This window comes from Mangifera indica, chromosome 9 (assembly GCF_011075055.1).
Source record: "Mangifera indica cultivar Alphonso chromosome 9, CATAS_Mindica_2.1, whole genome shotgun sequence".
NCBI classification, from domain to species: domain Eukaryota; kingdom Viridiplantae; phylum Streptophyta; class Magnoliopsida; order Sapindales; family Anacardiaceae; genus Mangifera; species Mangifera indica.
In genome coordinates, this window is record NC_058145.1 from 16,585,842 (window position 1) to 16,608,870 (window position 23,029).

At 34.8% G+C, this 23,029-nt stretch overlaps 3 protein-coding genes across 3 annotated transcripts; 2 read left to right on the forward strand and 1 right to left on the reverse strand.

Annotated features, from left to right (window-relative positions):
- Positions 1-261: 261 nt before the first annotated feature.
- On the forward strand, positions 262-5,875 carry LOC123226342 (LEAF RUST 10 DISEASE-RESISTANCE LOCUS RECEPTOR-LIKE PROTEIN KINASE-like 2.3). Its single transcript, XM_044650846.1, has 3 exons — positions 262-1,512; positions 4,466-4,501; positions 4,764-5,875. The coding sequence occupies exons 1-3, from the start codon at positions 729-731 to the stop codon at positions 5,873-5,875; spliced, it is 1,932 nt and encodes a 643-aa protein (XP_044506781.1). The 5' UTR covers positions 262-728.
- Positions 5,876-7,348: 1,473 nt separating this feature from the next.
- On the reverse strand, positions 7,349-9,719 carry LOC123226343 (LEAF RUST 10 DISEASE-RESISTANCE LOCUS RECEPTOR-LIKE PROTEIN KINASE-like 2.4). Its single transcript, XM_044650847.1, has 2 exons — positions 9,349-9,719; positions 7,349-8,468 (listed from the first exon to the last, which is right to left on the reverse strand). The coding sequence occupies exons 1-2, from the start codon at positions 9,717-9,719 to the stop codon at positions 7,439-7,441; spliced, it is 1,401 nt and encodes a 466-aa protein (XP_044506782.1). The 3' UTR covers positions 7,349-7,438.
- Positions 9,720-19,211: 9,492 nt separating this feature from the next.
- Positions 19,212-22,094, forward strand: LOC123225312 (LEAF RUST 10 DISEASE-RESISTANCE LOCUS RECEPTOR-LIKE PROTEIN KINASE-like 2.1). The gene is made up of 3 exons (XM_044649246.1): positions 19,212-20,207; positions 20,585-20,620; positions 20,883-22,094. The coding sequence occupies exons 1-3, from the start codon at positions 19,340-19,342 to the stop codon at positions 21,992-21,994; spliced, it is 2,016 nt and encodes a 671-aa protein (XP_044505181.1). The 5' UTR covers positions 19,212-19,339; the 3' UTR covers positions 21,995-22,094.
- Positions 22,095-23,029: the final 935 nt, after the last annotated feature.

Genomic DNA, 23,029 nt, shown 5'->3' on the forward strand with positions numbered 1-23,029 from the left:
AACGAAAAGAGATAGTGAATGATGATTACGTTGCAGTAGCCTTGTCGGAGATTAACGTAGGGGTGACGAGATGGGGTAATCGGTGGGGAAAAGGGAAGTGTTGCTGATGAAGTGTGAGCACAAGACGACAACGGAAAAGGATGATTTTTTTCCAGTGGGATAGAGACAAAGATTCTCATCATCCCTGTAACGAAGATAAGGCAAGGAGGCATGATATTTGGCCCTTCCCTACCCATTGTCATCTCTAGACTGTTCATTTGCAGATGTGTAGCCTGAAAATCTGGTCGGCGACTTATTGGTCGACATTTCGTCAATGCCAGTCAATGGTAATCTTTCTATGGTTTGTTAAAACGAAGTCCTAAGTCAACTAAACAGCCAAAATCAAATTGTATGGCTTTCATTTAACTCAAGACTTCTCTTGTATGATCTAAATCAAGTGAATTCAACTAAAACATGAACCGGTAGGACCTTAGTGAAGTAGACTAATCACTCCTGGATGACACCAGCTGGGACCAATAAGAAAGCCACAAGTCTTTGTTTGCTGCAATCTGAAAATCTGTAGTATGATTTTCAGGTCAACTACAGAAAGTTTTTCAGTCTTCTTGTCATATATTTTTTTTCCCTCAATCTCTATTTGCGATGTCCATACCTTCTTTTGCCTCCACATTTACGGGTAAAATAGCCTGATTAAATCTAACCTGCAGGTTCAACTATTCTTCATATTTGTTATGGCCCTAATGAGCTTCCGGCATTTCCTGTGGTCGCCTCTTGTTCCTCTTATATATGTCACAGTCGTGATTCCTGTTAAGATTCAGTCATTAAGGTACGGAGATTGTAATATTCCAATAAGATGTGGGAATCTTACAGCCGGTTATCCATTCTGGGGAGTTGACCGCCCGAGTGGTTGTGGCCACCCTGACCTGCAGATCTTTTGTGAGAACGATAAGCCTATAATGAAGATGAATGACTTATTTTACCTTGTTTTGAACGTGGATGAAAAAGCCCGTATTCTCAGGATTGCAAGAGATGATTACTTGGGTGGAATCTGTTCACCTCGATTTATTAACACCACCCTCAACCCGGCGCTATTTAAGTATACGACTGGGTATCAGATGCTTACCCTACTTTATGCTTGCCCCAATTCGACTTCTCTTTCAGGACATTTCACTTGCTCTTTCACTGGTACCAACAAGAAGGATGGCTATATAGACATAGGAGGTAAAGGTCCTGAGGCATGTGATGTTGGCGTAACTGTTCCCTTTCCTAGATCGTTAATTCTGCCAGCAACGGAGAATCGGTCAGTTTTGGAACAAGCCTTCCGAGACGGATTTCAGGTGAAATGGAATGTAAATGACACGATTTGTGAGAAATGCATCGAATCTCAGGGATATTGTGGTTACGATGATTATTTCGATGAAGCAATTTGTTTCTGCCGAAATGGACAATCTAGCCGGTCTGAAGCATGCGACATCTCGCTGTCCAACCAAGGCTCAATTGAGTCTCCAGCTCCGGGTATGCACCTCTCTTTTGTAGGTAGAAATTAAAGATCTATATGGCACTGAGTCAATCCAAGCTTGTAGGTGAGAGGTCCAATATACAAAACTTAGGATTTTTTTTGTCATTCTTTCTCTACCCAGTTGAATGTAGTTGATATCTCACCTAAAAACTTAAATTTGTTAGTGAGGACTCAAGATTGTTTCGGTCCAATAATTATTCTAGCTGTTCTAGATTTTATTTGTTGCAGCAGTCCTCGTGGACTTAGGCTACTGTCCGTTGCTACTTAGGCTACTGTCCAGGTCTACTGTGACATAATTTTGCATTGTTGCTTGGAAAGGCTATCTGCTCCTCCTGTATTAAATTCAAAGCCGAAAGTTTTTTTTCTCTCATTTTCACCTTAAATACATGCACAATTTGTCTTCAAATTTAATTTTGAAACCCTTCTCAGGTAATTTTCCAACAATAAGCAAGTTTTAGTCAATGTCAAATACATATAAGACATTAGTAATGTATTTCAAACCTTTCAAGACTCTCTATAGCTAGAATTCTTTTGCCCTTAATTGGAATATATTCACTATTTTTAATCTTAACTTTAGAAATCTTAGTTTTATCAAGCTCTTTAAATAGCTCCTAATCATTAGTTATGTGGTTTGTGCAACCACTACTAATTAGTTAGGAGTCACTAGAGCTACTGTTTATTGCGAAATATGTTGCAACAAGCAGTTACTCCTAATATTGTTTAACATCCTTTTGATATTGTTTAGCAACAACATTTGTTTCCTCTTCATGTTTTTGCGATTTGCAAATTCTCTATATATGCCCAATTTGACCATATTTCCTACACTTAACATCTGGTCTCCACCAACACCTCCATTATAGCTGATTAGTCTTCTTGTAGTGCGGGTAGGGTGGATAAGTTCCATCACTGTTTTTGTAATTGTTTGCATTGTTGTTAGGCTAGTTGTTGTTCTTTTTGTCTTTGAATCCTTGTGAATTTTGTGTCTTTGCTAGCAAAACATCCTCCATAGAATCCTCTTGTCTCGTCATTCTTTTGTCGCGACTTTCTTTTTCTTTTTTCATTGTGATGTCGTTGACCACTAAAAGAGAAGGTCAATGACATTGTGAAATCGAGCAAGGGAATCTTTCACTCTATTTCGATCAAAAAAGCTAGATTTTGGTGCCAAAAATACCACCAGTCCACCAGGGAGGGAGAAGGTGCCGAAAAAATGGTTAACAATACGTTAAGAAGAACAATTGTCAGAAAGTAAGAATGCATTTTGTGGGATTGTAATTGTAATATTCTAAAATTTGAAAGGGATGGCTATTATTGATAAAATAATAAAATTCATAAAGGAGGAGGAAAATATTAATTTTTAAAACTAAGTTTGAAAAAAGATTATCAGTTTTTAAAATTAAGATTAAAAAAATAATATTTTATTTTATTTTTTAATATTTATGATTAAATAACGTTTTTACTATTATAATTAATAAAAAATCTTTAATCGATAATAAGTAGATATTTGAATTTAATAAAGTTAGGTAGTATTATTTTTACAATGAGGTAAGCTTCGGGGGAAAAAGTCTTTTGGCCTATTTCAAATATTTAATTTCCTGCGCCGCCTAAACTGGCCTGGACCGGCACCCCAATTTTATTAACAGGAGCTTCCCATCAGGCCTTACTTGGTCAAAAATCCTTCAAGTAGCTTTCTATGACGGGAAGATGTGAAATGCATGGCATATTATACAATTAGACTACTTCTCTGTCTCTCCCTTTCTCTGTCTCTCTGCAAAATGGTTTTACATCTCTCTCCAAGCTTCTGCCTATTCACCATCACCATAATCTTCATCATAGTCCATGTTCCAGCATCTGTGTCAGCCACTAATGCGAAATATGAAAATTGCAGCGCCCCTGTTCGCTGTGCAAACTTGGAGAATGTTTCATACCCCTTCTGGGGAGCGAGTAGGCCAGAGTATTGCGGGCACCCGGGTTATGAATTGAACTGCCCTGGCGAGTTCGCGGCAGTTACCATCTTGAAGATAAACTACAGAGTACTTGAAGTCAATTACACTTCTCTGACTCTCACTGCTGCAATGGGAGATTACTGGGATAATATTTGTCCCTCAAAGCTTGTAGATGGTTCTATAGATTTCAGCCTCTTTAATTATACTTCTGATACAGAAAACATAACGCTGTACTATCGTTGCCCTCCTTTGTTGGAAGATATTTCGGCCGAGCTGCTTCCCTTTCAGTTTAACTGCAGCTCGGCGGATAAAAACACCTATAATTACTTTTCCATATGGGGCAGCGATAGAGTCAATAGTAGCATGGCTGAAGCCATTTGTAGTTACCTCAGCAGTTGCGATACCAACGTTACGATTCCGGTGGGAGAAACAGCATTTACAGCCATGGAGAGAAATCCAGCCTTGGTGAATCTGAGTGAAGCTCTTAGGGAGGGCTTTGAGTTGCAATGGCTCATAAATTATAACTTGTGTGACCAATGTCAAGGTTCAGGTGGGCTGTGTGGATATGACTCTGATACAGTTTCACTTGCCATTGTCCTGATAAGTCTTATCCAGCGCATTGTCCCTCTAAAGGTACATCCGATTTCTTTTTCATTACTTCTGCATCTTCTTTTCACTAAACGTCTATCCTCAAAGTTCTCTTTTTCTCGCTGGAAGTGTTACCAAAATCCTCTGGCTCTTGTTTTAGGCCCATTGATTTCATACCAACTCTTAGTTTTTCTAGTCATTAGGCATTGGTTAGTTATTGCTGGCAGCCTATTGGCCATATTTAATTACTTTTCCTTAGTATATTTTCGTTCCATTGAGGTACAGATTAGGGCCAAGTATGAACAAAAGTTCAGATTATCTTTATTAAAGAATTTATCAATAGTCAATGGTAAAGAATTTTATACAAATTTACTTGAATTCTGTTCAAGATCACTGATATTTCTGGATCTCTTGGCAGATGGAGGGGAAACGAAAGCAAAATCTCTTAAAGCAGGTGATATTTCATTGCGTAGAAAATCTATTTAACTTTATTTTTTTTAAGTTAATGATATAGATAAAATCTGAGCAATTTTTTGCTCCATCTTTAATCATTCTTCAACAAACCATGGAGAATTGCAGTAGGTAATTATATGTTGATCTTGGTGTATTTTTCCACTTACAAAATTTTCATATGAAATGATAATTGCTAAGAGAGTAATTCAAATTTGTTCAATTTTTAACACATTACTGGCTTCACACCCTATTATGAATTACAGGAATTATAGCTAGTGTCGTGGGGATTATAATTATCCTCTCAATGGTTGGCCTGGGGCTATTGTGGAAGAAGATAGCAGAAGATGATCAAAGCACGGAGGCCATTATTAGAAATTGCGGATCGCATGCTCCACAAAGATATAAATTTTCTGATGTTAGAAATATTACAAAATCATTCAGCGAAAAACTTGGTCAAGGAGGCTATGGTAATGTTTACAAAGGAAAACTGCCCGATGGTCGTTTTGTGGCAGTGAAGATCTTGAAGAAATCTAAGGGCAATGGAGAGGAGTTCATCAACGAGGTGGCTAGCATGAGTAGAACATCCCATGTAAATATAGTAAGCCTTCTCGGTTTTTGCTTTGAGAGGAACAAAAGAGCTTTAATCTATGAATTCATGTGCAATGGATCTTTGGATAAGTTTATATGTGATGGAGAATCTTCGACTACAAATTGCAATTTGGAGTGGAAAACACTTTATCAAATCGCAATTGGCATTGCTAGAGGACTAGAATACTTGCATAGAGGTTGTAACATAAAGATTGTGCATTTTGATATAAAACCTCACAACATTATTTTAGATGAAGACTTTTGTCCAAAAATTTCTGATTTTGGGCTGGCTAAACAATCTAACCAGAAAAACAGTATCATGTCGATGTTGAACACAAGAGGAACGGTAGGATATATTGCACCAGAAATGTTCAATAAAACCTTTGGCGGAGTATCTTACAAGTCTGATGTCTATAGTTATGGAATGATGATTTTAGAAATAGTTAGAGCAAGAAAAAACATTGGTGTCAGGATACCACAAACAAGTGAAATATATTTTCCAGATTCAATTTATAACCTTCTTAAACAGGGTAACGATTTTGGACTTCCAGGTGCTGTCACTGAAGAGGAGAAACAGACAGCAAGAAAGATGATACTGGTGAGCTTGTGGTGCATTCAAACCAATCCATCTGATAGACCATCAATGACCAAAGTTGTGGAGATGTTGGAAGGTAGGCCAGAAAATCTACAAATTCCACCAAAACCTTATTGGTCGTCTCTGCCAAGATCCCCCAAACTTTCTTTGCTGGCATCTTCGTCAACACAGCTTGCTTCAGAATGTGAGTGAAATGTATTAAATTTTGAAAAAAGAAGATGTGGCTTGATCTGTACGTTTGGACAGCGACAGTTGTTTTCCTTTAATGCTAATATCATATTTAATTATTTAAGAAGAGCTAAAAAAAAAAAAGAAGGAGGAATTTTGTTCACACCTAACAATTTGTGATATCAGATTATGTTTATATCATGTTAGTTCATATTTTATTTTAGAGACTTTCAACTATAACTTGATCTAAATTAAAATCGTATCAAAATTTTTTAACCGTAACTTAATTGTATATCTACTGACTCTGACCCAAAATTATTTATTATTTTTATTCTTCAAAGTATTTTAATTGTTTTAATTTCTTCACTAAATTACATTAACCTATTATTAATAAAACACACAATATAATATTTTGTTTTATTGACAAATATTTTAAAATTTTACATACTAAGAGTTTTAAAATAGTTTAATAATCTGACTAACCAAATCAAATTCTTACTACTTAATAGTAAAATAAAATATTTTAAAAAAATAAACAATAATATGAGTAATTATAGTTATATAAAAATAAATCTATATATAATTTATTAAAGTAATACAAAACATTAATGTTGATTTGAGTTGTATCAAATTACTTTCATATGAACCCTAATATTATTTGATTTAATTTTAATTTGATCCGAAATAAATTTTGTATAAAAAACTCAATCTTAATCTAATATTTTTTTATCATGTTATATTAGATTTAATAGGTTATATTGAAATTTGACAACTCTAATTTTGTTAAAAACAAAAGGTTTATAGTAATCACAATTTAAGAAAAATATTTTACACAAATTTAAATTGTAATTATAACTTTGACACAAAGAAAAGATATAAATAAAAAGATCGATTAAAATTACTAGATAAAAAAAATTTACATATGATATAACTTTAAATTTAGTAGTTATAATTAAAACTAATTAGTTTATATTAAATATCCACATATCTTGTTGTGTATGGATAAAAAATTCATATTAAAATGGTATATCAAAATATTAAAATATATGAATATTAATTATTTAAAGATAAAAGTAATTTAGATTAGTATTCCTGAATTAATTTTTTAAAGCATTATAGTTAATTCCCCTTAGATTTCATAAAAATTGGTTGAACTTCTTGGGTTTGATATGTTTCCTTGAATTTTGGGGATTAAAAATTCAGATAGTATTATATTAAATAACCAAACTTTGATTTTTTTATAGAAAAAAACTAAACTATTACTGTATCCTAAGATAACCACATTAACTAACTTGCTCACAACAAAACAAAATCCGAAAGTTCGGTTCGAGATTTTTGTGCTCTGGTTAAAAAAAAAAAATGTGATTTATGGAACACTTTTAAGTGCTGGTATCTAAATCTTTGAAAAATGAGTACATTTTACACACACACTGTATGATTGTTTGGCCGGTGATTTGCAAAGATGGTTAGCGTTTGCTCTGTAATTAGATTATATGCCAGAATTGTTTGTATTTTGGATCAGAATGTCTGTAATGTTCGACAGATAATTGTTATGCAAACTTAAGTGTATTTCACATGTCGCTCAGCTCACTGTGGCTTCTTCTGTGATTCAAGTTGACGTTGGTGATGTTGCGGGGGAATATGCTTAGATGGTGACATATTTGCAGAAAACGTTGGAGGTTTCGGTGGAGCTTGCAAGTTTTCTAGGCTACCTGCCAGCATTTCCAAAACCTTAGTCATGGATGGTCTGTCAGATGGAAAAGTTTGAATGCACCACAAGCTTACAAAGATCATCTTCTTCGCCATCTCTTTTTCCTCTGCAGTGACAACCCCAAGAAGATCGATGCACTGTTCTTCGCCTGACAAAAGATGCTTGAATAACCAATGTGAAGAGTATATTTCACCGGTGTGAGATGTTGCATCATCAATATTCTTTTTTCCTCCTACTATTTCAAGAATCATTATTCCATAACTATACACATCAGATTTGTGAGAGACTCCTCCAAAGTTTCTACTATATACTTCTGGGGCAATATACCCAATAGTTCCTCTTGCTTCCAACATTAACAAGATACTTTCCTTATTTTTGGATTGTTTAGCAAGCGCAAAATCAGATATCTTTGGACAAAAGTCTTCATTCAAAAGAATGTTGCGGGGTTTTATATCAAAATGCACAATCCTGATGCTACAACCTCTGTGTAAATACTCTAGTCCTCTTGCAATTCCAACTGCAATCTGAAACTTTGTCTTCCAATCCAATTTTTGGTTCGTGCTTGAAGATTCTTGATCATATATGAATTTATCTAAGGACCCATTAGGCATGAATTCATAAATCAAAGCTCTTTCATTTCTCTGGCAGCAAAACCCTAGAAGAGTGACTATATTGACATTGGATGTTCTGCTGATATTAGCCACCTCATTCATAAATTCTTCTCCATTATTACCCTTAGATTCCTTCAAGACCTTGACAGCTACAGGAGGGCCATCAGGTAACATTCCTTTGTAAACATCGCCATAGCCACCTTGACCAAGTTTATTGCTGAATGATTTTATCTTTTGAATATCTGAATAATTACATCTTTTTGGAGCAAGAGACCCGTAGCTTCTAAATCGTTCTCTGTTTTATCCCTCCAGAAGAAGACAAACTTATCTAATGTAAGCAGTTGTCTTAGACTGCCGCCCACGAGAAATATACAGAGGATTATCAGTATTCCCACCACAGTAACAGCAACGCCTGTATTAAGGGATAGGGTGATCTAAAGTTATTAAAAATAGATTACTGCAATAATAGTTGATACACTGTTACTACAATATAAATGTTAAGGTTGTCATGAGCTTGTTAATTACCTATGAAAGCATTTCTCCTCTTGCTGAAAATTGATCCTGCATGTAAGATAAGTTAGCTACACTTTCCTTCAAACTTAAATATTCATACGATGACACGAATTCAGGAACAGGGGTTTCGAATGAAAATTTGGGAGTTCTAGTGTCAGAACAAGTGTTCTGGTGAGATGAACGAGCGCTTCATGTTCTTATAGACTGAGAATGAATGAAGGTAGGGTGCAAATAATGCTATAAAAACATGTAGGTACAAACCTGATGAAGGTGAAGTCTCATTTGGGGCCAAGTAAGTTAGTGAGGAAGAGGAAGAACATGATGCGGAGAATTGTCCATCTGGGCAGTAGCAACTTGTTTGATTTAAGAGAAGATCGAAATCGCAACTTCCATTAGAGTTGCATTCCTCACATGTGATGCCGCTCACGGTCCATTTCACCTGAAAGCCTTCTTTCATGGCTTCTATCAAGGCCGAAGAATTCCCCATTATTGCTGATGCAGTCAAACTTCTAGAAACTGGAACGCTGATAACAGAGAGGCACCCCAGAGGATTGGTGAGCCCTCGTGTTATCTATACATTCGTGTCGGAGTAAGTGAACTTTGTCGGAATCGTTGAATTGGTAGATACATCACAACCGTAAGATAAAGTAAGCGTCTCATACGCTGGATCATAATCAAGAATCGAAGAATTGATAATGGTGCTAGGGAATTGGGGAGAGCAGATACTGCCCAGGTAGTCTATTCTTGAAATCCTGAGAGTTTGGGCTTTCTCGTCAATATTCAAAATACTGTATAACACATCATTGATCGCTATGTTAGGTGCATCATAATGCTTTGAAAACTCATCGTTGTTATAATTGAACAATTCATAACTACAATCAAGCCGTAGATCAGGATGGCCGCAACCAATGGATCGGTCACCTCCCCAGAAAGGATAACCGGCTGTGATGTTCCCGCATTTGAATGGAAGACTGCAATTTGGCTGCGACAAGGAAGGACTGGTGAAAGATGGCTGAATCTTGACCATAGCCATGAATATGAAAAATAAAAGAGAAAGAAAATGCAATGGCTGAAACAGCTGAAACTTCTTCATCTCGTTGAAATGAAACTCAGGGAGAATTAATGATGGGTTAGTTGAGTCCGTTTGGTTTTAGACCATACAAAAGAAAGCTAAGTGATCTTCTTCTTAGGAAGATTGGAGGAAATGCTTACAAAGACTTTGATTTTGGCGGTTTAGTTGACTTAAGATTTCCTTTTACTGCTGCCTTCCAGTTGGGCTTTCGAATACTAACCGAACCAACAAGATAACGACCCGTACCTAATTCCCAAAATAGTAAAAGCATTTTAATGAACTGAAAGAAACAAATTTAATATTTAACTTCTTATTTCATAGTGTTACCTCAGATAGTCCTATATGAGACTTCCATATTTATGACATATTTAAAATAAGGTATTTCTATCACTGATCACCGTCGTAGCCGTATTATTCTTACAAATGAACTCCATGTCTGGATGGCCACAAGGTTTGGGTCGATCTTGTCCCCAAGAAAGGGTAACGGCCTTTGATATTCCTACATATAAACTTGGTACAGCGAAGAGAAGAAGGAAAAGGCAAGCCATTTTGGTGGAAAATGGAGAGTCCACATTCCAGGAAACAGAACCATTACTGAATTGGGTTCATTGTGTTACACACAGAGAGTTAAATCAAAGCTAAGAAAGAAAATTCTAGTAAAGCGACGGAACGACTTTGGAATATTTGCAGTGTGTTCAAAGTCTTTGTTTTGATGTGCTAAATTTCTCAGTCCCTGTCCTCTTATGACTTGGAAAATAGCAATAGCCATTGACTTAGTCAGAGAAACACTGTCAGAGATGGATGATTGGAAGAAATTTCTTAATCCGGTTTTCTTAGAATTTCCTTCAGAGAGAAATGGGTTGGGCAGGTGTTTACGAAAAATTTAAACTCACTAGCAATTAAAAGCATATGGACTTTAGAGAATCAACTGCAAAAACTGGAAGACATGAAATCTGAAAATTATTACAGTTCTTATCACATGAAGCTGTTGTTTTTACAGAATATTTAGAATGCGAGATTTCCCTTAATCTGAATTCTACATACAGACAATGGAGAAGAATCACACTAAAATCTCACCTTTTATGCCGAAATCTAAGGGTGATAATGGAGAAGAATTTGTGAATAAGGTGGCTAATATCAGCGGAACAGCCCATGTCAATATGGTCACCCTTCTAGGATTTTGTTGCGAGAGAAATAAAAGAGCTCTGATTTATGAATTCATGTCTAAACGGTCTTTAGATAAATTCGTATATGACCAAAATCTTCAAGCATGAACCAAAAATTGGAATGGAAGACAAAGTTTCAGATTGCAGTTAGAGTGTTTACACAGAGGTTATAGCATCAGGATTGTGCATTTTTGAATGAGGACTTTTGCCCAAAGATATCTAATTTTGGACTTGCTAAACAATCCAAAAAAAAAAAAGTATCTTGTCGCTGTCGGAAGCAAGAGGAACTATTGGGTATATTTATTGTTTTGTCTCAACTGAATTCGTTCAAGCTCAATTCAACAATTAGAAGCAAAAACAGAAACTACTAAAGTATAGCGCAGAGAAAAATTTTAGAGAGAGCACTTGAGATGAGTTTTTTTATGAATTGAAAAATTACATGTACAAGCATTAGAATTATTTTTTTATATTGAGACAAGTACATTGAGACCATACTTTATTGCAAAAAGGATTCTTAGTTGATGGATTGTCATACATTTCATCACCAACTATATCTAATCTAGTTGGACTTTAGTTTAAACCAAAAAGGATTTAGTTCAAAACAAACTCAACTAACACACACTCCTCCTTTGAGATTGTTTTTAAGACACCAAGTTTCTGCCTCAAATTTTCAAATTGAGGTTTGGGAAGAGCCTTGGTCATTATGGACACTTTTATGTGTTATATTTCACATGTCGCTCGGCTCACTGCTGACTTCTTCCTGTGATTCAAGTTTACGTTGGTGTTGTTGCAGGTGTATATGCTTAGATGGTGACATAGTTGCAGAAAACATTGAAGGTTTCGGTGGAACTTGCAAGTTTTCTAGGCTACCTGCCAGTATTTCCACAACCTTAGTCATGGATGGTCTGTCATATGGAGAAGTTTGAATGCACCACAAGCTCACAAAGATCATCTTCTTTGCCATCTCTTGTTCCTCTGCAGTGACAACCCAAGAAGATTAAGGCACTGTTCTTCGCCTGAAACAAGATGCTTGAATAACCAATGTGGAGAATATATTTCAACGGTGCGAGATGTTGCATCATCAATATTCTTTTTTCCTCCTACTATTTCAAGAATCAACATTCCATAAGTATATACATCGTATTTGTGAGACTCCTCCAAAGTTCTACTATGTACTTTCGGGACAATATACCCAATAGTTCCTCTTGTTTCTAACATTAACAAGATTCTTTTTTTTTTGGATTGTTTACCAAGTCCAAAATTAGATATCTTTGGGCCAAAGTTTCATTTAAACCAATGTTGTGAGGCTTTATGTCAAAATGCATGATTCTGATGCTACAACCTCTGTGTACATACTCTAGTCCTCTTGCAATTCCAACTGCAATCTGAAACTGTCTTCTATTCTAACTTTAGGTTCAAGCTTGAAGATTTTTGATCATATATAAACTTATCTAAAGACGGGTTAAGCATGAATTCATAAATCAGAACTCTTTTATTTCTCTCGTAACGAAATCCTAAAAGAGTGATTATATTGACATGGGATGTTCTGCTTATATTAGCCACCTCATTCATAAATGCTTCTCCATTATTACCCCTAGATTCCTGCATAAAAGGTGAGATTTTAGTGTGATTCTTCTCATAAATGTTGTATTTTTGTCTGTATGCAGAATTCAGATTAAGGGAAATCTTGCATTCCAAATGTTCTGTAAAAACAACAGCTTCATGTGATAAAAACTGTAGTAATTTTCAGATTTCATGTCTTCCAGTTTTTGTAGTTGATTATCTAAAGTCCTTATGCATTCAATTGTTAGTGAGTTTAAATTTTCTGTAAACACCTGCCCCAACCCATTTCTCTGAAGGAAAGTCTAAGAAAACTAGATTAAGAAATTTCTTCCAATCATCCATCTCTTACGGTGTTTCTCTGACTAAGTCAATGGTATTGCTATTTTCCAAGCCATAAGAGGACATGGACTAAGAAATTTAGCACATCAAAACAAAGACTTTGAACACAGTGCAAATATTCCAAAGTCTTTCCACCGCTTTACTTGAATTTTCTTTCTTAGCTTTGATTCAGGGCCAAACCATCCAAAATATGTTGTTCTCTCAAGTTTTCTCCCCTTAACTTTAAAAATCTCATTTACCCACCTATGACAACGTCTCTTCCTCTCTGAGGACTCGTCTTCTTCTTTGATGAAGACAAGGTCTTCTTTCTCTGATGATGACAAAGCCGCACAATGTCAGAAGGAGTACTCGTCAAAGAGGAAGAGACGTTGCTTAGAGATCACTAGAGAAGTCTTTTCGTTGTCGAAAAAATTGAATCTGAAAAATTGGAAACCTTAGGGGGAAAATGCTGTTTTTGAAAAACGTAGGTTAGGGGAAATTATTAGTTTTTAGGGTTTAGGGAGGAAAATGATATGACTAACAGATTCAATTAATTTTAACCGCTTATAGGTAGATAAATAAGATTTTTGAAGGGGAAATTAATTAAAATAGACACCTAATTTATCGTCTAAACCTTTTTTGGCAAGATTTATCAATTTTTACCTTTTTAAGCAAATGCTATTTTTCATTCCAAAAATACCTTTTATCCTATTTCTTTTCATTTACAGTAGTTTTTACAGATTAAACTTTTATATTTCAAAGTATATGAATTAAGTTTAATTTTTCTGTAATGAATAAGATTTACAGATGAAAAATAAATTAATTTAGGATGTAATTATTGATATTTATATACTTTTATATATTTACAAAATGATGAACATAAAATGGTGCGTTTTTTCGAGCAAGTGCAAAAATGTGTAAAAATGTACAAGGGTGCGTGAAATCGTAAAGAGATGCATAAAATCATAAAAGGGTGCATCAACTCTGAAGGGGTGCATCAAAATCGTAAAAGGGTGTCTCATTCTCTTAAAGGGTGTATGAAATCTTAAAAGGTTGCGTTAGCTTCTGAAAGAGGTGCATGAAAGGGTGCGACAATACTGAAGGGGTGCATGAAAGTATAAAAAGGTGCATGAAACTATGAAAGGGTACCTGAAATTGTAAATGAGTACGTGAAATTGTGAAGGGGTATGTGAAAATGTAAAAAGGTGTATAATAATAATAATGATGATATATAATATAATATAATATATATTATATATTATATTATTAATATAATATATATTTTTTATATTCTCACGCACCCCTTTTATAATCTATGTACCCCTTTTATATTCTATGCACCCATTTTATATTTTATATTTTCACGCACTCATTCACATTTTTATGTACCCTTTCATATTTTTACACACCCCTTCATAATTTTACGTATTCCTTCACATTTTCATGCATCCTTTTATACTTTTGCATATTTTCACATCCTTTTGGAAAAATGCACCCTTTCTAAAAAACACGTACCCTTTGACGCACCCTTTTAGCATTATCGCACCCTTTGACGTACCTCTTCAACATTGTCGCACCCTTTAACGTACCCCTTCAGTGTTGCTGCACCTTTTTATGCGCCTCTTCAACGTTGTTGCACCCTTCCACGCAACCCTTCAGGTTATTATGCACCCTTTTATGCACCATTTCACGCACCCTTTCAGTGTTGTCGCACCCTTCTAGGCACCCCTTTAGGTTATGACGCACCCTTTCACACGCCCCTTCAACATTGTCGCACCCTTTCATACACCCCTTCAGGTTATGACTCACCTTTTCAAAGTGTCGCACCCTACCCTTTCACACACTTCTTCAGCGTTGCTGCACCCTTTCAGGTTATTACGCACCCTTTCATGCACTCCTTCAATGTTGATGCACCCTTTTTAGAAGCTGACACACCTTTTTAAGATTTCACACACCCCTTTATGTATGCATGCACCCCTTAAGAGAATGATGCACCCTTTTATGATTTTACGCACCCCTTCAAAGTTGATGCACCTTTTTATGATTTCACACACTACTTCGGAGTTAGCGCACCCTCTTCATATTTTCACGCACCCCTTCAGACTTTCACACACCCCTTTACACTTTCGTACATTTTTGCACCCGTTCAAAAAAACGCACCATTTTATGTTCATCATTTTGTAAATGTATAAAGGTATATAAATATCAATTATTACATCCTAAATTAATCTTTTTTCATCCTTAAATCTTATTCATTATAGAAAAATTATGCTTTATCCATATACTCTGAAATATAAAAGTTTAATCTATGAAAACTGTTGTAAATGAAAAAAAAAGGATGAAGGGTATTTTTGGAATGAAAAATATCATTTGCTTAAAAAGGTAAAAATTGAAAAATCTTGCCGAAAAAGGTTTAAGCTAGTTTCCCTTTTTGAAGTTAAGGGAGAGAAACTTGGGAAAACACCATACTTTTTTTTTTGAGGGGGGGGGCTGTGGTGTAATCAGTCCTTTGGCCTTGATTTAACTTTCTCTGTGTAACACAATGAACGCAATTCGTTAATAGTCCTGTTTCTTGGAATGTGGAATCTTCATGTTCAATCAGAATGGCTTGCCTTTCCCTTCTTCTCTTCGTTGCGCTAAGTTTATATGTAGGAATATCAAAGGCTGTTACCATTTTGGGGACAAGATCAACCCAATCCTTGCGGCCATCCAGATATGGAGCTCATTTGTGAGAATAATGCGACTGCAAGGTAGAAATACCATGTTTTAAATATGTCAGAAAGATGAAATTTTCATATCGGACTATTTGAGGTAACACTATAAAATAAGAAGTTAATATTTATAAAGGAACGAGAGAAAAGGAAATTGAAAATTACGAAGAAAAGGTAGAAAGAGATAAAAGGTATATGCTCAAGTACTAACTAGATCACATACATAGACGGGGATGACCTTGCCTCCTTTATACCATAAAAACAAAATTTATGTTCTAATCTTCTTCATATTTCTGAAGCCGTAAAAGAGTCCAATAACTTGGACTACTGTTAAGATATTATTTATTTGGACAAATAGTCAATCACAATTTTGCTTTTGAAAACACATGTTGACAATTTAAGAGTTTATATATTATTTAATCATCTTTTGTTATCCCTAAACAATGTAAGATACTCATATATACTTAACAGTTCTCTCATATTTGTTAATGTAGGATTTACTTAGCTAAACTCTGATATCACTTGTTAGTATATTGGATTGAAACTACATGGAGAACAAATACAACTAAGAAAAAAACATTAAGAGAGACAAGTTGGGCGTAAGATTATTGGTCATATTTCTTGATTCAAAGCATTTTCTTAAATACATAAATTCTGAATAGAAATCCAAATAATCTCATGATATAAAGCATAATTAATAATTTAAAATTTCAAAAATAAATGATCTTCCTAAAGACTTGGTACTTAGTCTTTATTGGCATCCCAACATAACAACTTCACATATGAGTATCTTCATAAGCTAAGGTGCTTGATTTACAACAATAGTCACTATCAGCATAACCATGAAGTTTAAAATTTTGACAATAGAAATATTTTACACCACAAGTTACTCTGGCCTTGATATATCTCATAATCATTTCGGCATTTTGAAAATTAACTTCAATTTGATTTTGCTTCACCTCCATTCATAAAAAAATAAGACATCGGGTCAAAGTATGTCAACTCCTCCATCAACTCCCAAATGTCATTCTAGATTCTTTTTTCATTTCTTCAATCCATTTGTGATCCTTGTCAGCTTAAAATTTGTAAGCTTAGAGAAAGTAAAATTACACATTTCATAAATGTCAACACTGGTCTTGTGCCTTTGACTGACACTTCATCTATGTTTTTTGCAAAGTTTTGGAGAATCCCTAAATGTTGCTTCTTCTCTAATAGTGGTATATCTTTCACCATTTTTTTTTTTTTTTAAATTTTTGGCATATGATGGTAATGTCCAGGTCTACTGTGACATAATTTTGCATTGTTGCTTGGGAAGGCTATCTGCTCCTCCTGTATTAAATTCAAAGCGAAACTTTTTTTCTCTCATTTTCACCTTAAATACATGCACAGTTTGTCTTCAAATTTAATTTTGAAACCCTTCTCAGGTAATTTTCCAACAATAAGCAAGTTTTAGTCAATGTCAAATACATATAAGACATTAGTAATGTATTTCAAACCTTTCAGACTCTCTATAGCTAGAATTCTTTTGCCCTTAATTGGAATATATTCACTATTTTTAATCTTAACTTTAGAAGTCTTAGTTTTATCAAGCTCTTTAAATAGCTCCTAATCATCAGTTATGTGGTTTGTGCAACCACTATTAATTAGTTGGGAGTCACTAGAGCTACTGTTTATTGCAAAACATACGACAACAAGCAGTTACTCCTAATATTGTTTAACATCCTTTTGATATTGTTTAGCAACAACATTTGTTTCCCCTTCATGTTTTTGTGATTTGCATATTCTCTATATATGCCCAATTTGACCATATTTCCTACACTTAACGTCTGGTCTTCACCAACACTTCCATTATAGCTGATTAGTCTTCTTGTAGTGCGGGTAGGGTGGATAAGTTCCATCATTGTTTTTGTAATTGTCTGCATTGTTTTTAGGCTAGTTGTTGTTCTTTTTGTCTTTGAATCCTTGTGAATTTTGTGTCTTTGCTAGCAAAACATCCTCCATAGAATCCTCTTGTCTCATCATCCTCTTGTCACGACTTTCTTTTTCTTTTTTTATTGCGATATCGTCGATCACCGAAAGAGAAGGTCAATGACATTGCAAAATTGAGCAAGGGAATCTTTTACTCTATTTCGATTGAAAAAGCTAGATTTTGGTGCTAAAAATACCACCAGTCCACCGGGGAGGGAGAAGGTGCCGAAAAGATGGTTAACAATGCGCTAAGAAGAACAATCGTCAGAAAGTGATAATGCATTTTGTGGGGGTGTAATTATAATATGCTAAAATTTGAAAGGGGTGGCTGTCATTGGTAAAATAATAAAATTCTTGAAGGAGGAGGAAAATGTTAGTTTTTAAAACTAAACTTGAAAGGAAATTACTAGTTTTTAAAATTAAGATGAGAAAAAATAATAAAATTTTATTTTATTTTTTAATATTTCTGGTTAAATAGCATTTTTACTGTTATAACTAACAAGAAATCTTTAACCGATAATAAGTAGATATTTGAATTTTATAAAGGGGAAATTAATTAAAATAGGCAACCGGTTTCACACGTAAGCGTTTTTTGATGGCAATTTTTACTTTTTACCTTTTTAGCAAATTATATTTTTCATTTCAAAAATACCCTTCTTTTAATTTCTCAGCGTTTACGTAGCTTTTCGTCAATTAATTGCTTACATTTCAGACAATGCATTTTTTCAAAACGGTGTGTTGTCTCAAAAACAGTGCATTGTCTCAAAAACGGTGCCTTTTCTAAAAACGATGCGTTTTTTGCCAGTGCTTTCTTAAAATGGTGCATTGTGTAAAAAATGGTGCATTTTTATCAAAACAGTGCAGGTGCGTGAAGGGGTGCGAGAATTTGGTAAGGGGTGTGACGGGTGCAGGCATGGGTGCGGGAGGGGATACGAGTGCGGGAATTTGGAAATGGGTGTGGGAAGGGGTACGGGTGCGGGAATTTGGTAAGGGGTGCGGGTGCGAAAATTTGGAAAAGGGTGCGGGAAGGTGTACGGATGAGGGAATGGATGCGGGAATTTGGTAAGGGGTGCGAGAATTATAAAAGAGGTGCGGGAGCTTTTATAGACACCTCCCGCACCCCTTTATAATATATATTATAAAGGGGTGCAGGAGATATGTTTCTCCCGCACCCGCACCCCTTTCTGAATTTTCACACCCATTCCCACACTCTTTTCCAAATTTTCGCACCCATTCTCGCACCTACACACCTTCCCGTACCCTTTTCCAAATTCCCTTACCCCTTTCCAAATTTTTGCACACCCCTTCCTGCACCCTTTTCCAAATTGTCGCACCCCTTCAAGCACTTGCTCGGAGAAAATACACTGTTTTCATTTTGTAACGGTATAAAAGTATATAAGAATCAATTAATTTATAAAAAATTAGTTTGTTTTTCATCTGTAGATTTTATTCATTATATAAAACTTAATCTTAATGCGTATCGTCTAAAATGTAAGTAATTAATCGGTGAAAAGTTACGGTAAACGCTAAGAAATTAAATGAGGAGTATTTTTGGAATAAAAAATATAATTTGTTTAAAAAAGTAAAAAGTAAGAATTGTTGCCTAAAAAAGTTAACGTGACAAACCGGCTGCCTATTTTAATTAATTTCCCTTTATAAAGTTAGGTAGTATTATTTTTACAATGAAGTAAGCTTCGGGGGAAAGTCTTTTGGCCTATTTCAAATATTTAATTTCCTGCGCCACCTAAACTGGCCTGGACCGGCACCCCAATTTTCCAAACAGGAGCTTCCCATCAGGCCTTACTTGGTAAAAAATCCTTCAAGTAGCTTTCTATGACGGGAAGATGTGAAATGCATGACAAATTATACCATTAGACTACTTCCACGTCTCTCCCTCTCTCTGTCTCTCTGCAAAATGGTTTTACATCTCTCTCCAAGCTTCTGCCTATTCATCATCACCATAATCTTCATCATAGTCCATGTTCCAGCATCTGTGTCAGCCACTAATGCGAAATATGAAAATTGCAGCGCCCCTTTTCGCTGTGCAAACTTGGAGAATGTTTCATACCCCTTCTGGGGAGCGAGTAGGCCAGAGTATTGCGGGCACCCGGGTTATGAATTGGACTGCCCTGGCGAGTTTGCGGCGGTTACCATCTTGAAGATAAACTACAGAGTGTTCGAAGTCAATTACGCTTCTCGAACTCTCACTGTTGCTAGGGAAGATTACCGGGATAACATTTGTCCCTCAAAGCTTGTAGACGGTTCTATAGATTTCAGCCTCTTTAATTATACTTCTGATGCAGAAAACATAACGCTGTACTATCGTTGCCCTGCTCTGTTGGAAGATATTTCGGCCGAGCTGCTTCCCTTTCAGTTTAACTGCAGCTCGGCAGATAAAAACACCTATAATTACTTTTCCATATGGGGCAGCGATAGAGTCAATAGTAGCATGGCTGAAGCCATTTGTAGTTACCTCAGCAGTTGTGATACCAACGTTACGATTCCGGTGGGACAAACAGCATTTACGACCATGGAGAGAAATCCAACTTCGGTGAATCTGATGGAAGCTCTTAGGGAGGGTTTTGGGTTGCAATGGTTCACAAATGATAGCTTGTGTGACCAATGTCAAGGTTCAGGTGGGCTGTGTGGATATGACTCTGATACTGGCAGTTTCACTTGCCATTGTCCCGATAAGTCTTATCCAGCGCATTGTCCCTCTAAAGGTACATCCGATTTCTTTTTCATTACTTCTGCATCTTCTTTTCAGTAAACGTCTATCCTCAAAGTTCTCTTTTTCTCGCTGGAAGTGTTACCAAAATCCTCTGGCTCTTGTTTTAGGCCCATTGATTTCATACCAACTCTTAGTTTTTCTAGTCATTAGGCATTGGTTTGTTATTGCTGGCAGCCTATTGGCCATATTTAATTACTTTTCCTTACTAAGTATATTTTCGTTCCATTGAGGTACAGATTGGGGCCAAGTATGAACAAAAGTTCAGATTATCTTTATTAAAGAATTTATAAATAGTCAATGGTAAAGAATTTTATACAAATTTACTTGAATTCTGTTCAAGATCACTGATATTTCCGGATCTCTTGGCAGGTGGAGGGGAAACGAAAGCAAAATCTCTTAAAGCAGGTGATATTTCATTGCGTAGAAAATCTATTTAACTTTATTTTTTTTAAGTTAATGATATAGATAAAATCTGAGCAATTTTTTGCTCCATCTTTAATCATTCTTCAACAAACCATGGAGAATTGCAGTAGGTAATTATATGTTGATCTTGGTGTATTTTTCCACTTACAAAATTTACTTATGAAATGATAATTGCTAAGAGAGTAATTCAGATTTGTTCAATTTTTAACACATTACTGGCTTCACACCCTATTATGAATTACAGGAATTATAGCTAGTGTCGTGGGGATTATAATTATCCTCTCAATGGTTGGCCTGGGGCTATTGTGGAAGAAGATAACAGAAGATGATCAAAGCACGGAGGCCATTATTAGAAATTGCGGATCGCATGCTCCACAAAGATATAAATTTTCTGATGTTAGAAATATTACAAAATCATTCAGCGAGAAACTTGGTCAAGGAGGCTATGGTAATGTTTACAAAGGAAAACTGCCCGATGGTCGTCTTGTGGCAGTGAAGATCTTGAAGAAATCTAAGGGCAATGGAGAGGAGTTCATCAACGAGGTGGCTAGCATGAGTAGAACATCCCATGTAAATATAGTAAGTCTTCTGGGTTTTTGCTTTGAGAGGAATAAAAGAGCTTTAATCTATGAATTCATGTGCAATGGATCTTTAAATAAGTTTATATGTGATGGAGAATCTTCGACTACAAATTGCAATTTGGAGTGGAAAACACTATATCAAATCGCAATTGGCATTGCCAGAGGACTAGAATACTTGCACAGAGGTTGTGATATAAGAATTGTGCATTTTGATATAAAACCTCACAACATTATTTTAGATGAGGACTTTTGTCCAAAAATTTCTGATTTTGGGCTGGCTAAACAATCCAACCAGAAAAACAGTATCATGTCAATGTTAAACACAAGAGGAACAGTAGAATATATTGCACCAGAAATGTTCTATAGAACCTTTGAAGGAGTATCTTACAAATCTGATGTCTACAGTTATGGAATGATGATTTTAGAAGTAGTTGGAGCAAGAAAGAATATTGGTTTCAGGGTATCACACACAAGTGAAATATATTTTCCAGATTCAATTTATAACCTTCTTGAACTGGGTAACGATTTTGGACTTCCAGGCATTGTCACTGAAGAGGAAAAACAGACAGCAAGAAAGATGATACTGGTGAGCTTGTGGTGCATTCAAACCAATCCATCTGATAGACCATCAATGACCAAAGTTGTGGAGATGTTGGAAGGTAGGCCAGAAAATTTACAAATTCCACCAAAACCTTATTGGTCGTCCCCACCAAGATCCCCCAAACTTTCTTTGCTGGCATCTTCGTCAGCACAGCTTGCTTCAGAATGTGAGTGAAATGTATTAAATTTTGAAAACAGAAGATGTGCCTTGATCTGTACGTTTGGACAACGACAGTTGTTTTCTTTTAATGCTAATATCATATTTAGTTTTTTAAGAAGAGCTAAAAAAAAAAAAGGAGGAATTTTGTTTACACCTAACAATTTGTGATATCAGATTGTGTTTACATCGTGTCAGTTCAGATTTTGTTTTAAAGACTTTCAACTGTAATTTGATTTGAATTAAAATCGTATTGAAATTTTTTAACTATAACTTAACTATATACCTGTTTAATTTGACTCAAAATTATTTATTATTTTCATTTTCTAAAGTATTTTAATCATTTTAATTTCTTCACCAAATTATATCAACTTATTCTTAATAAAACACATAATATAATATTTTATTTTATTGACAAATATTTTAAAAATTTACATACTAAGAGTTTTAAAACAGTTTAATAATCTGACTAACCAAATCAAATTCTTACTATTTAATAATAAAATAAAAATTTAATTAAAAATAAACAATAATATGAGTAATTATAATTATATAAAAATAAATCTATATATAATTTATTAAAGTAATATAAAACATTAATGTTGATTTGAGTTATATCGGATTACTTTTGTGTGAACCCTAATATTTTTTGATTTAATTTCAAGTTTTGTCAGGTTGATCTGAAATAAATTTCGTATAAAAAACTCAATCTTAATCCGATATTTTTTGTGTAGTGTTATATTAAATTTAACAGATTATGTTGAAAATTGACAACTCTAATTTTGTTAAAAACAAAAGGTTTACAGTAATCACAATTTAAGAAAAATATTTTACACAAATTTAAATTTTAATTATAACTTTGGCACAAAGAAAAGACAAAAATAAAAAGATGGATTAAAATTATTCGATAAGAAAAAATTACATATGATATAACTTTAAATTTAGTTGTTATAATTAAAATTAATTCGTTTATATTAAATATCCACATATCTTGTTGGTATTCCTCCTGAATAAATTTTTTAAAGCATTATAATTAATTCCCCTTAGATTTCA

Bases quoted from the DNA above. Each gene is read 5' to 3' on its own strand.
- LOC123226342 (XM_044650846.1), top strand. From the start codon at position 729: ATGGCCCTAATGAGCTTCCGGCATTTCCTGTGGTCGCCTCTTGTTCCT. The intron at 1,513-4,465 runs GTATGCACCTCT...ATCTCTTGGCAG, and splicing joins AATTGAGTCTCCAGCTCCGG to ATGGAGGGGAAACGAAAGCA. The intron at 4,502-4,763 runs GTGATATTTCAT...TATGAATTACAG, and splicing joins AGCAAAATCTCTTAAAGCAG to GAATTATAGCTAGTGTCGTG.
- LOC123226343 (XM_044650847.1), bottom strand. From the start codon at position 9,719: ATGGCTATGGTCAAGATTCAGCCATCTTTCACCAGTCCTTCCTTGTCG. The intron at 8,469-9,348 runs GTATGAGACGCT...GGGATAAAACAG, and splicing joins ATTCTTGATTATGATCCAGC to AGAACGATTTAGAAGCTACG.
- LOC123225312 (XM_044649246.1), top strand. From the start codon at position 19,340: ATGACAAATTATACCATTAGACTACTTCCACGTCTCTCCCTCTCTCTG. The intron at 20,208-20,584 runs GTACATCCGATT...ATCTCTTGGCAG, and splicing joins AGCGCATTGTCCCTCTAAAG to GTGGAGGGGAAACGAAAGCA. The intron at 20,621-20,882 runs GTGATATTTCAT...TATGAATTACAG, and splicing joins AGCAAAATCTCTTAAAGCAG to GAATTATAGCTAGTGTCGTG.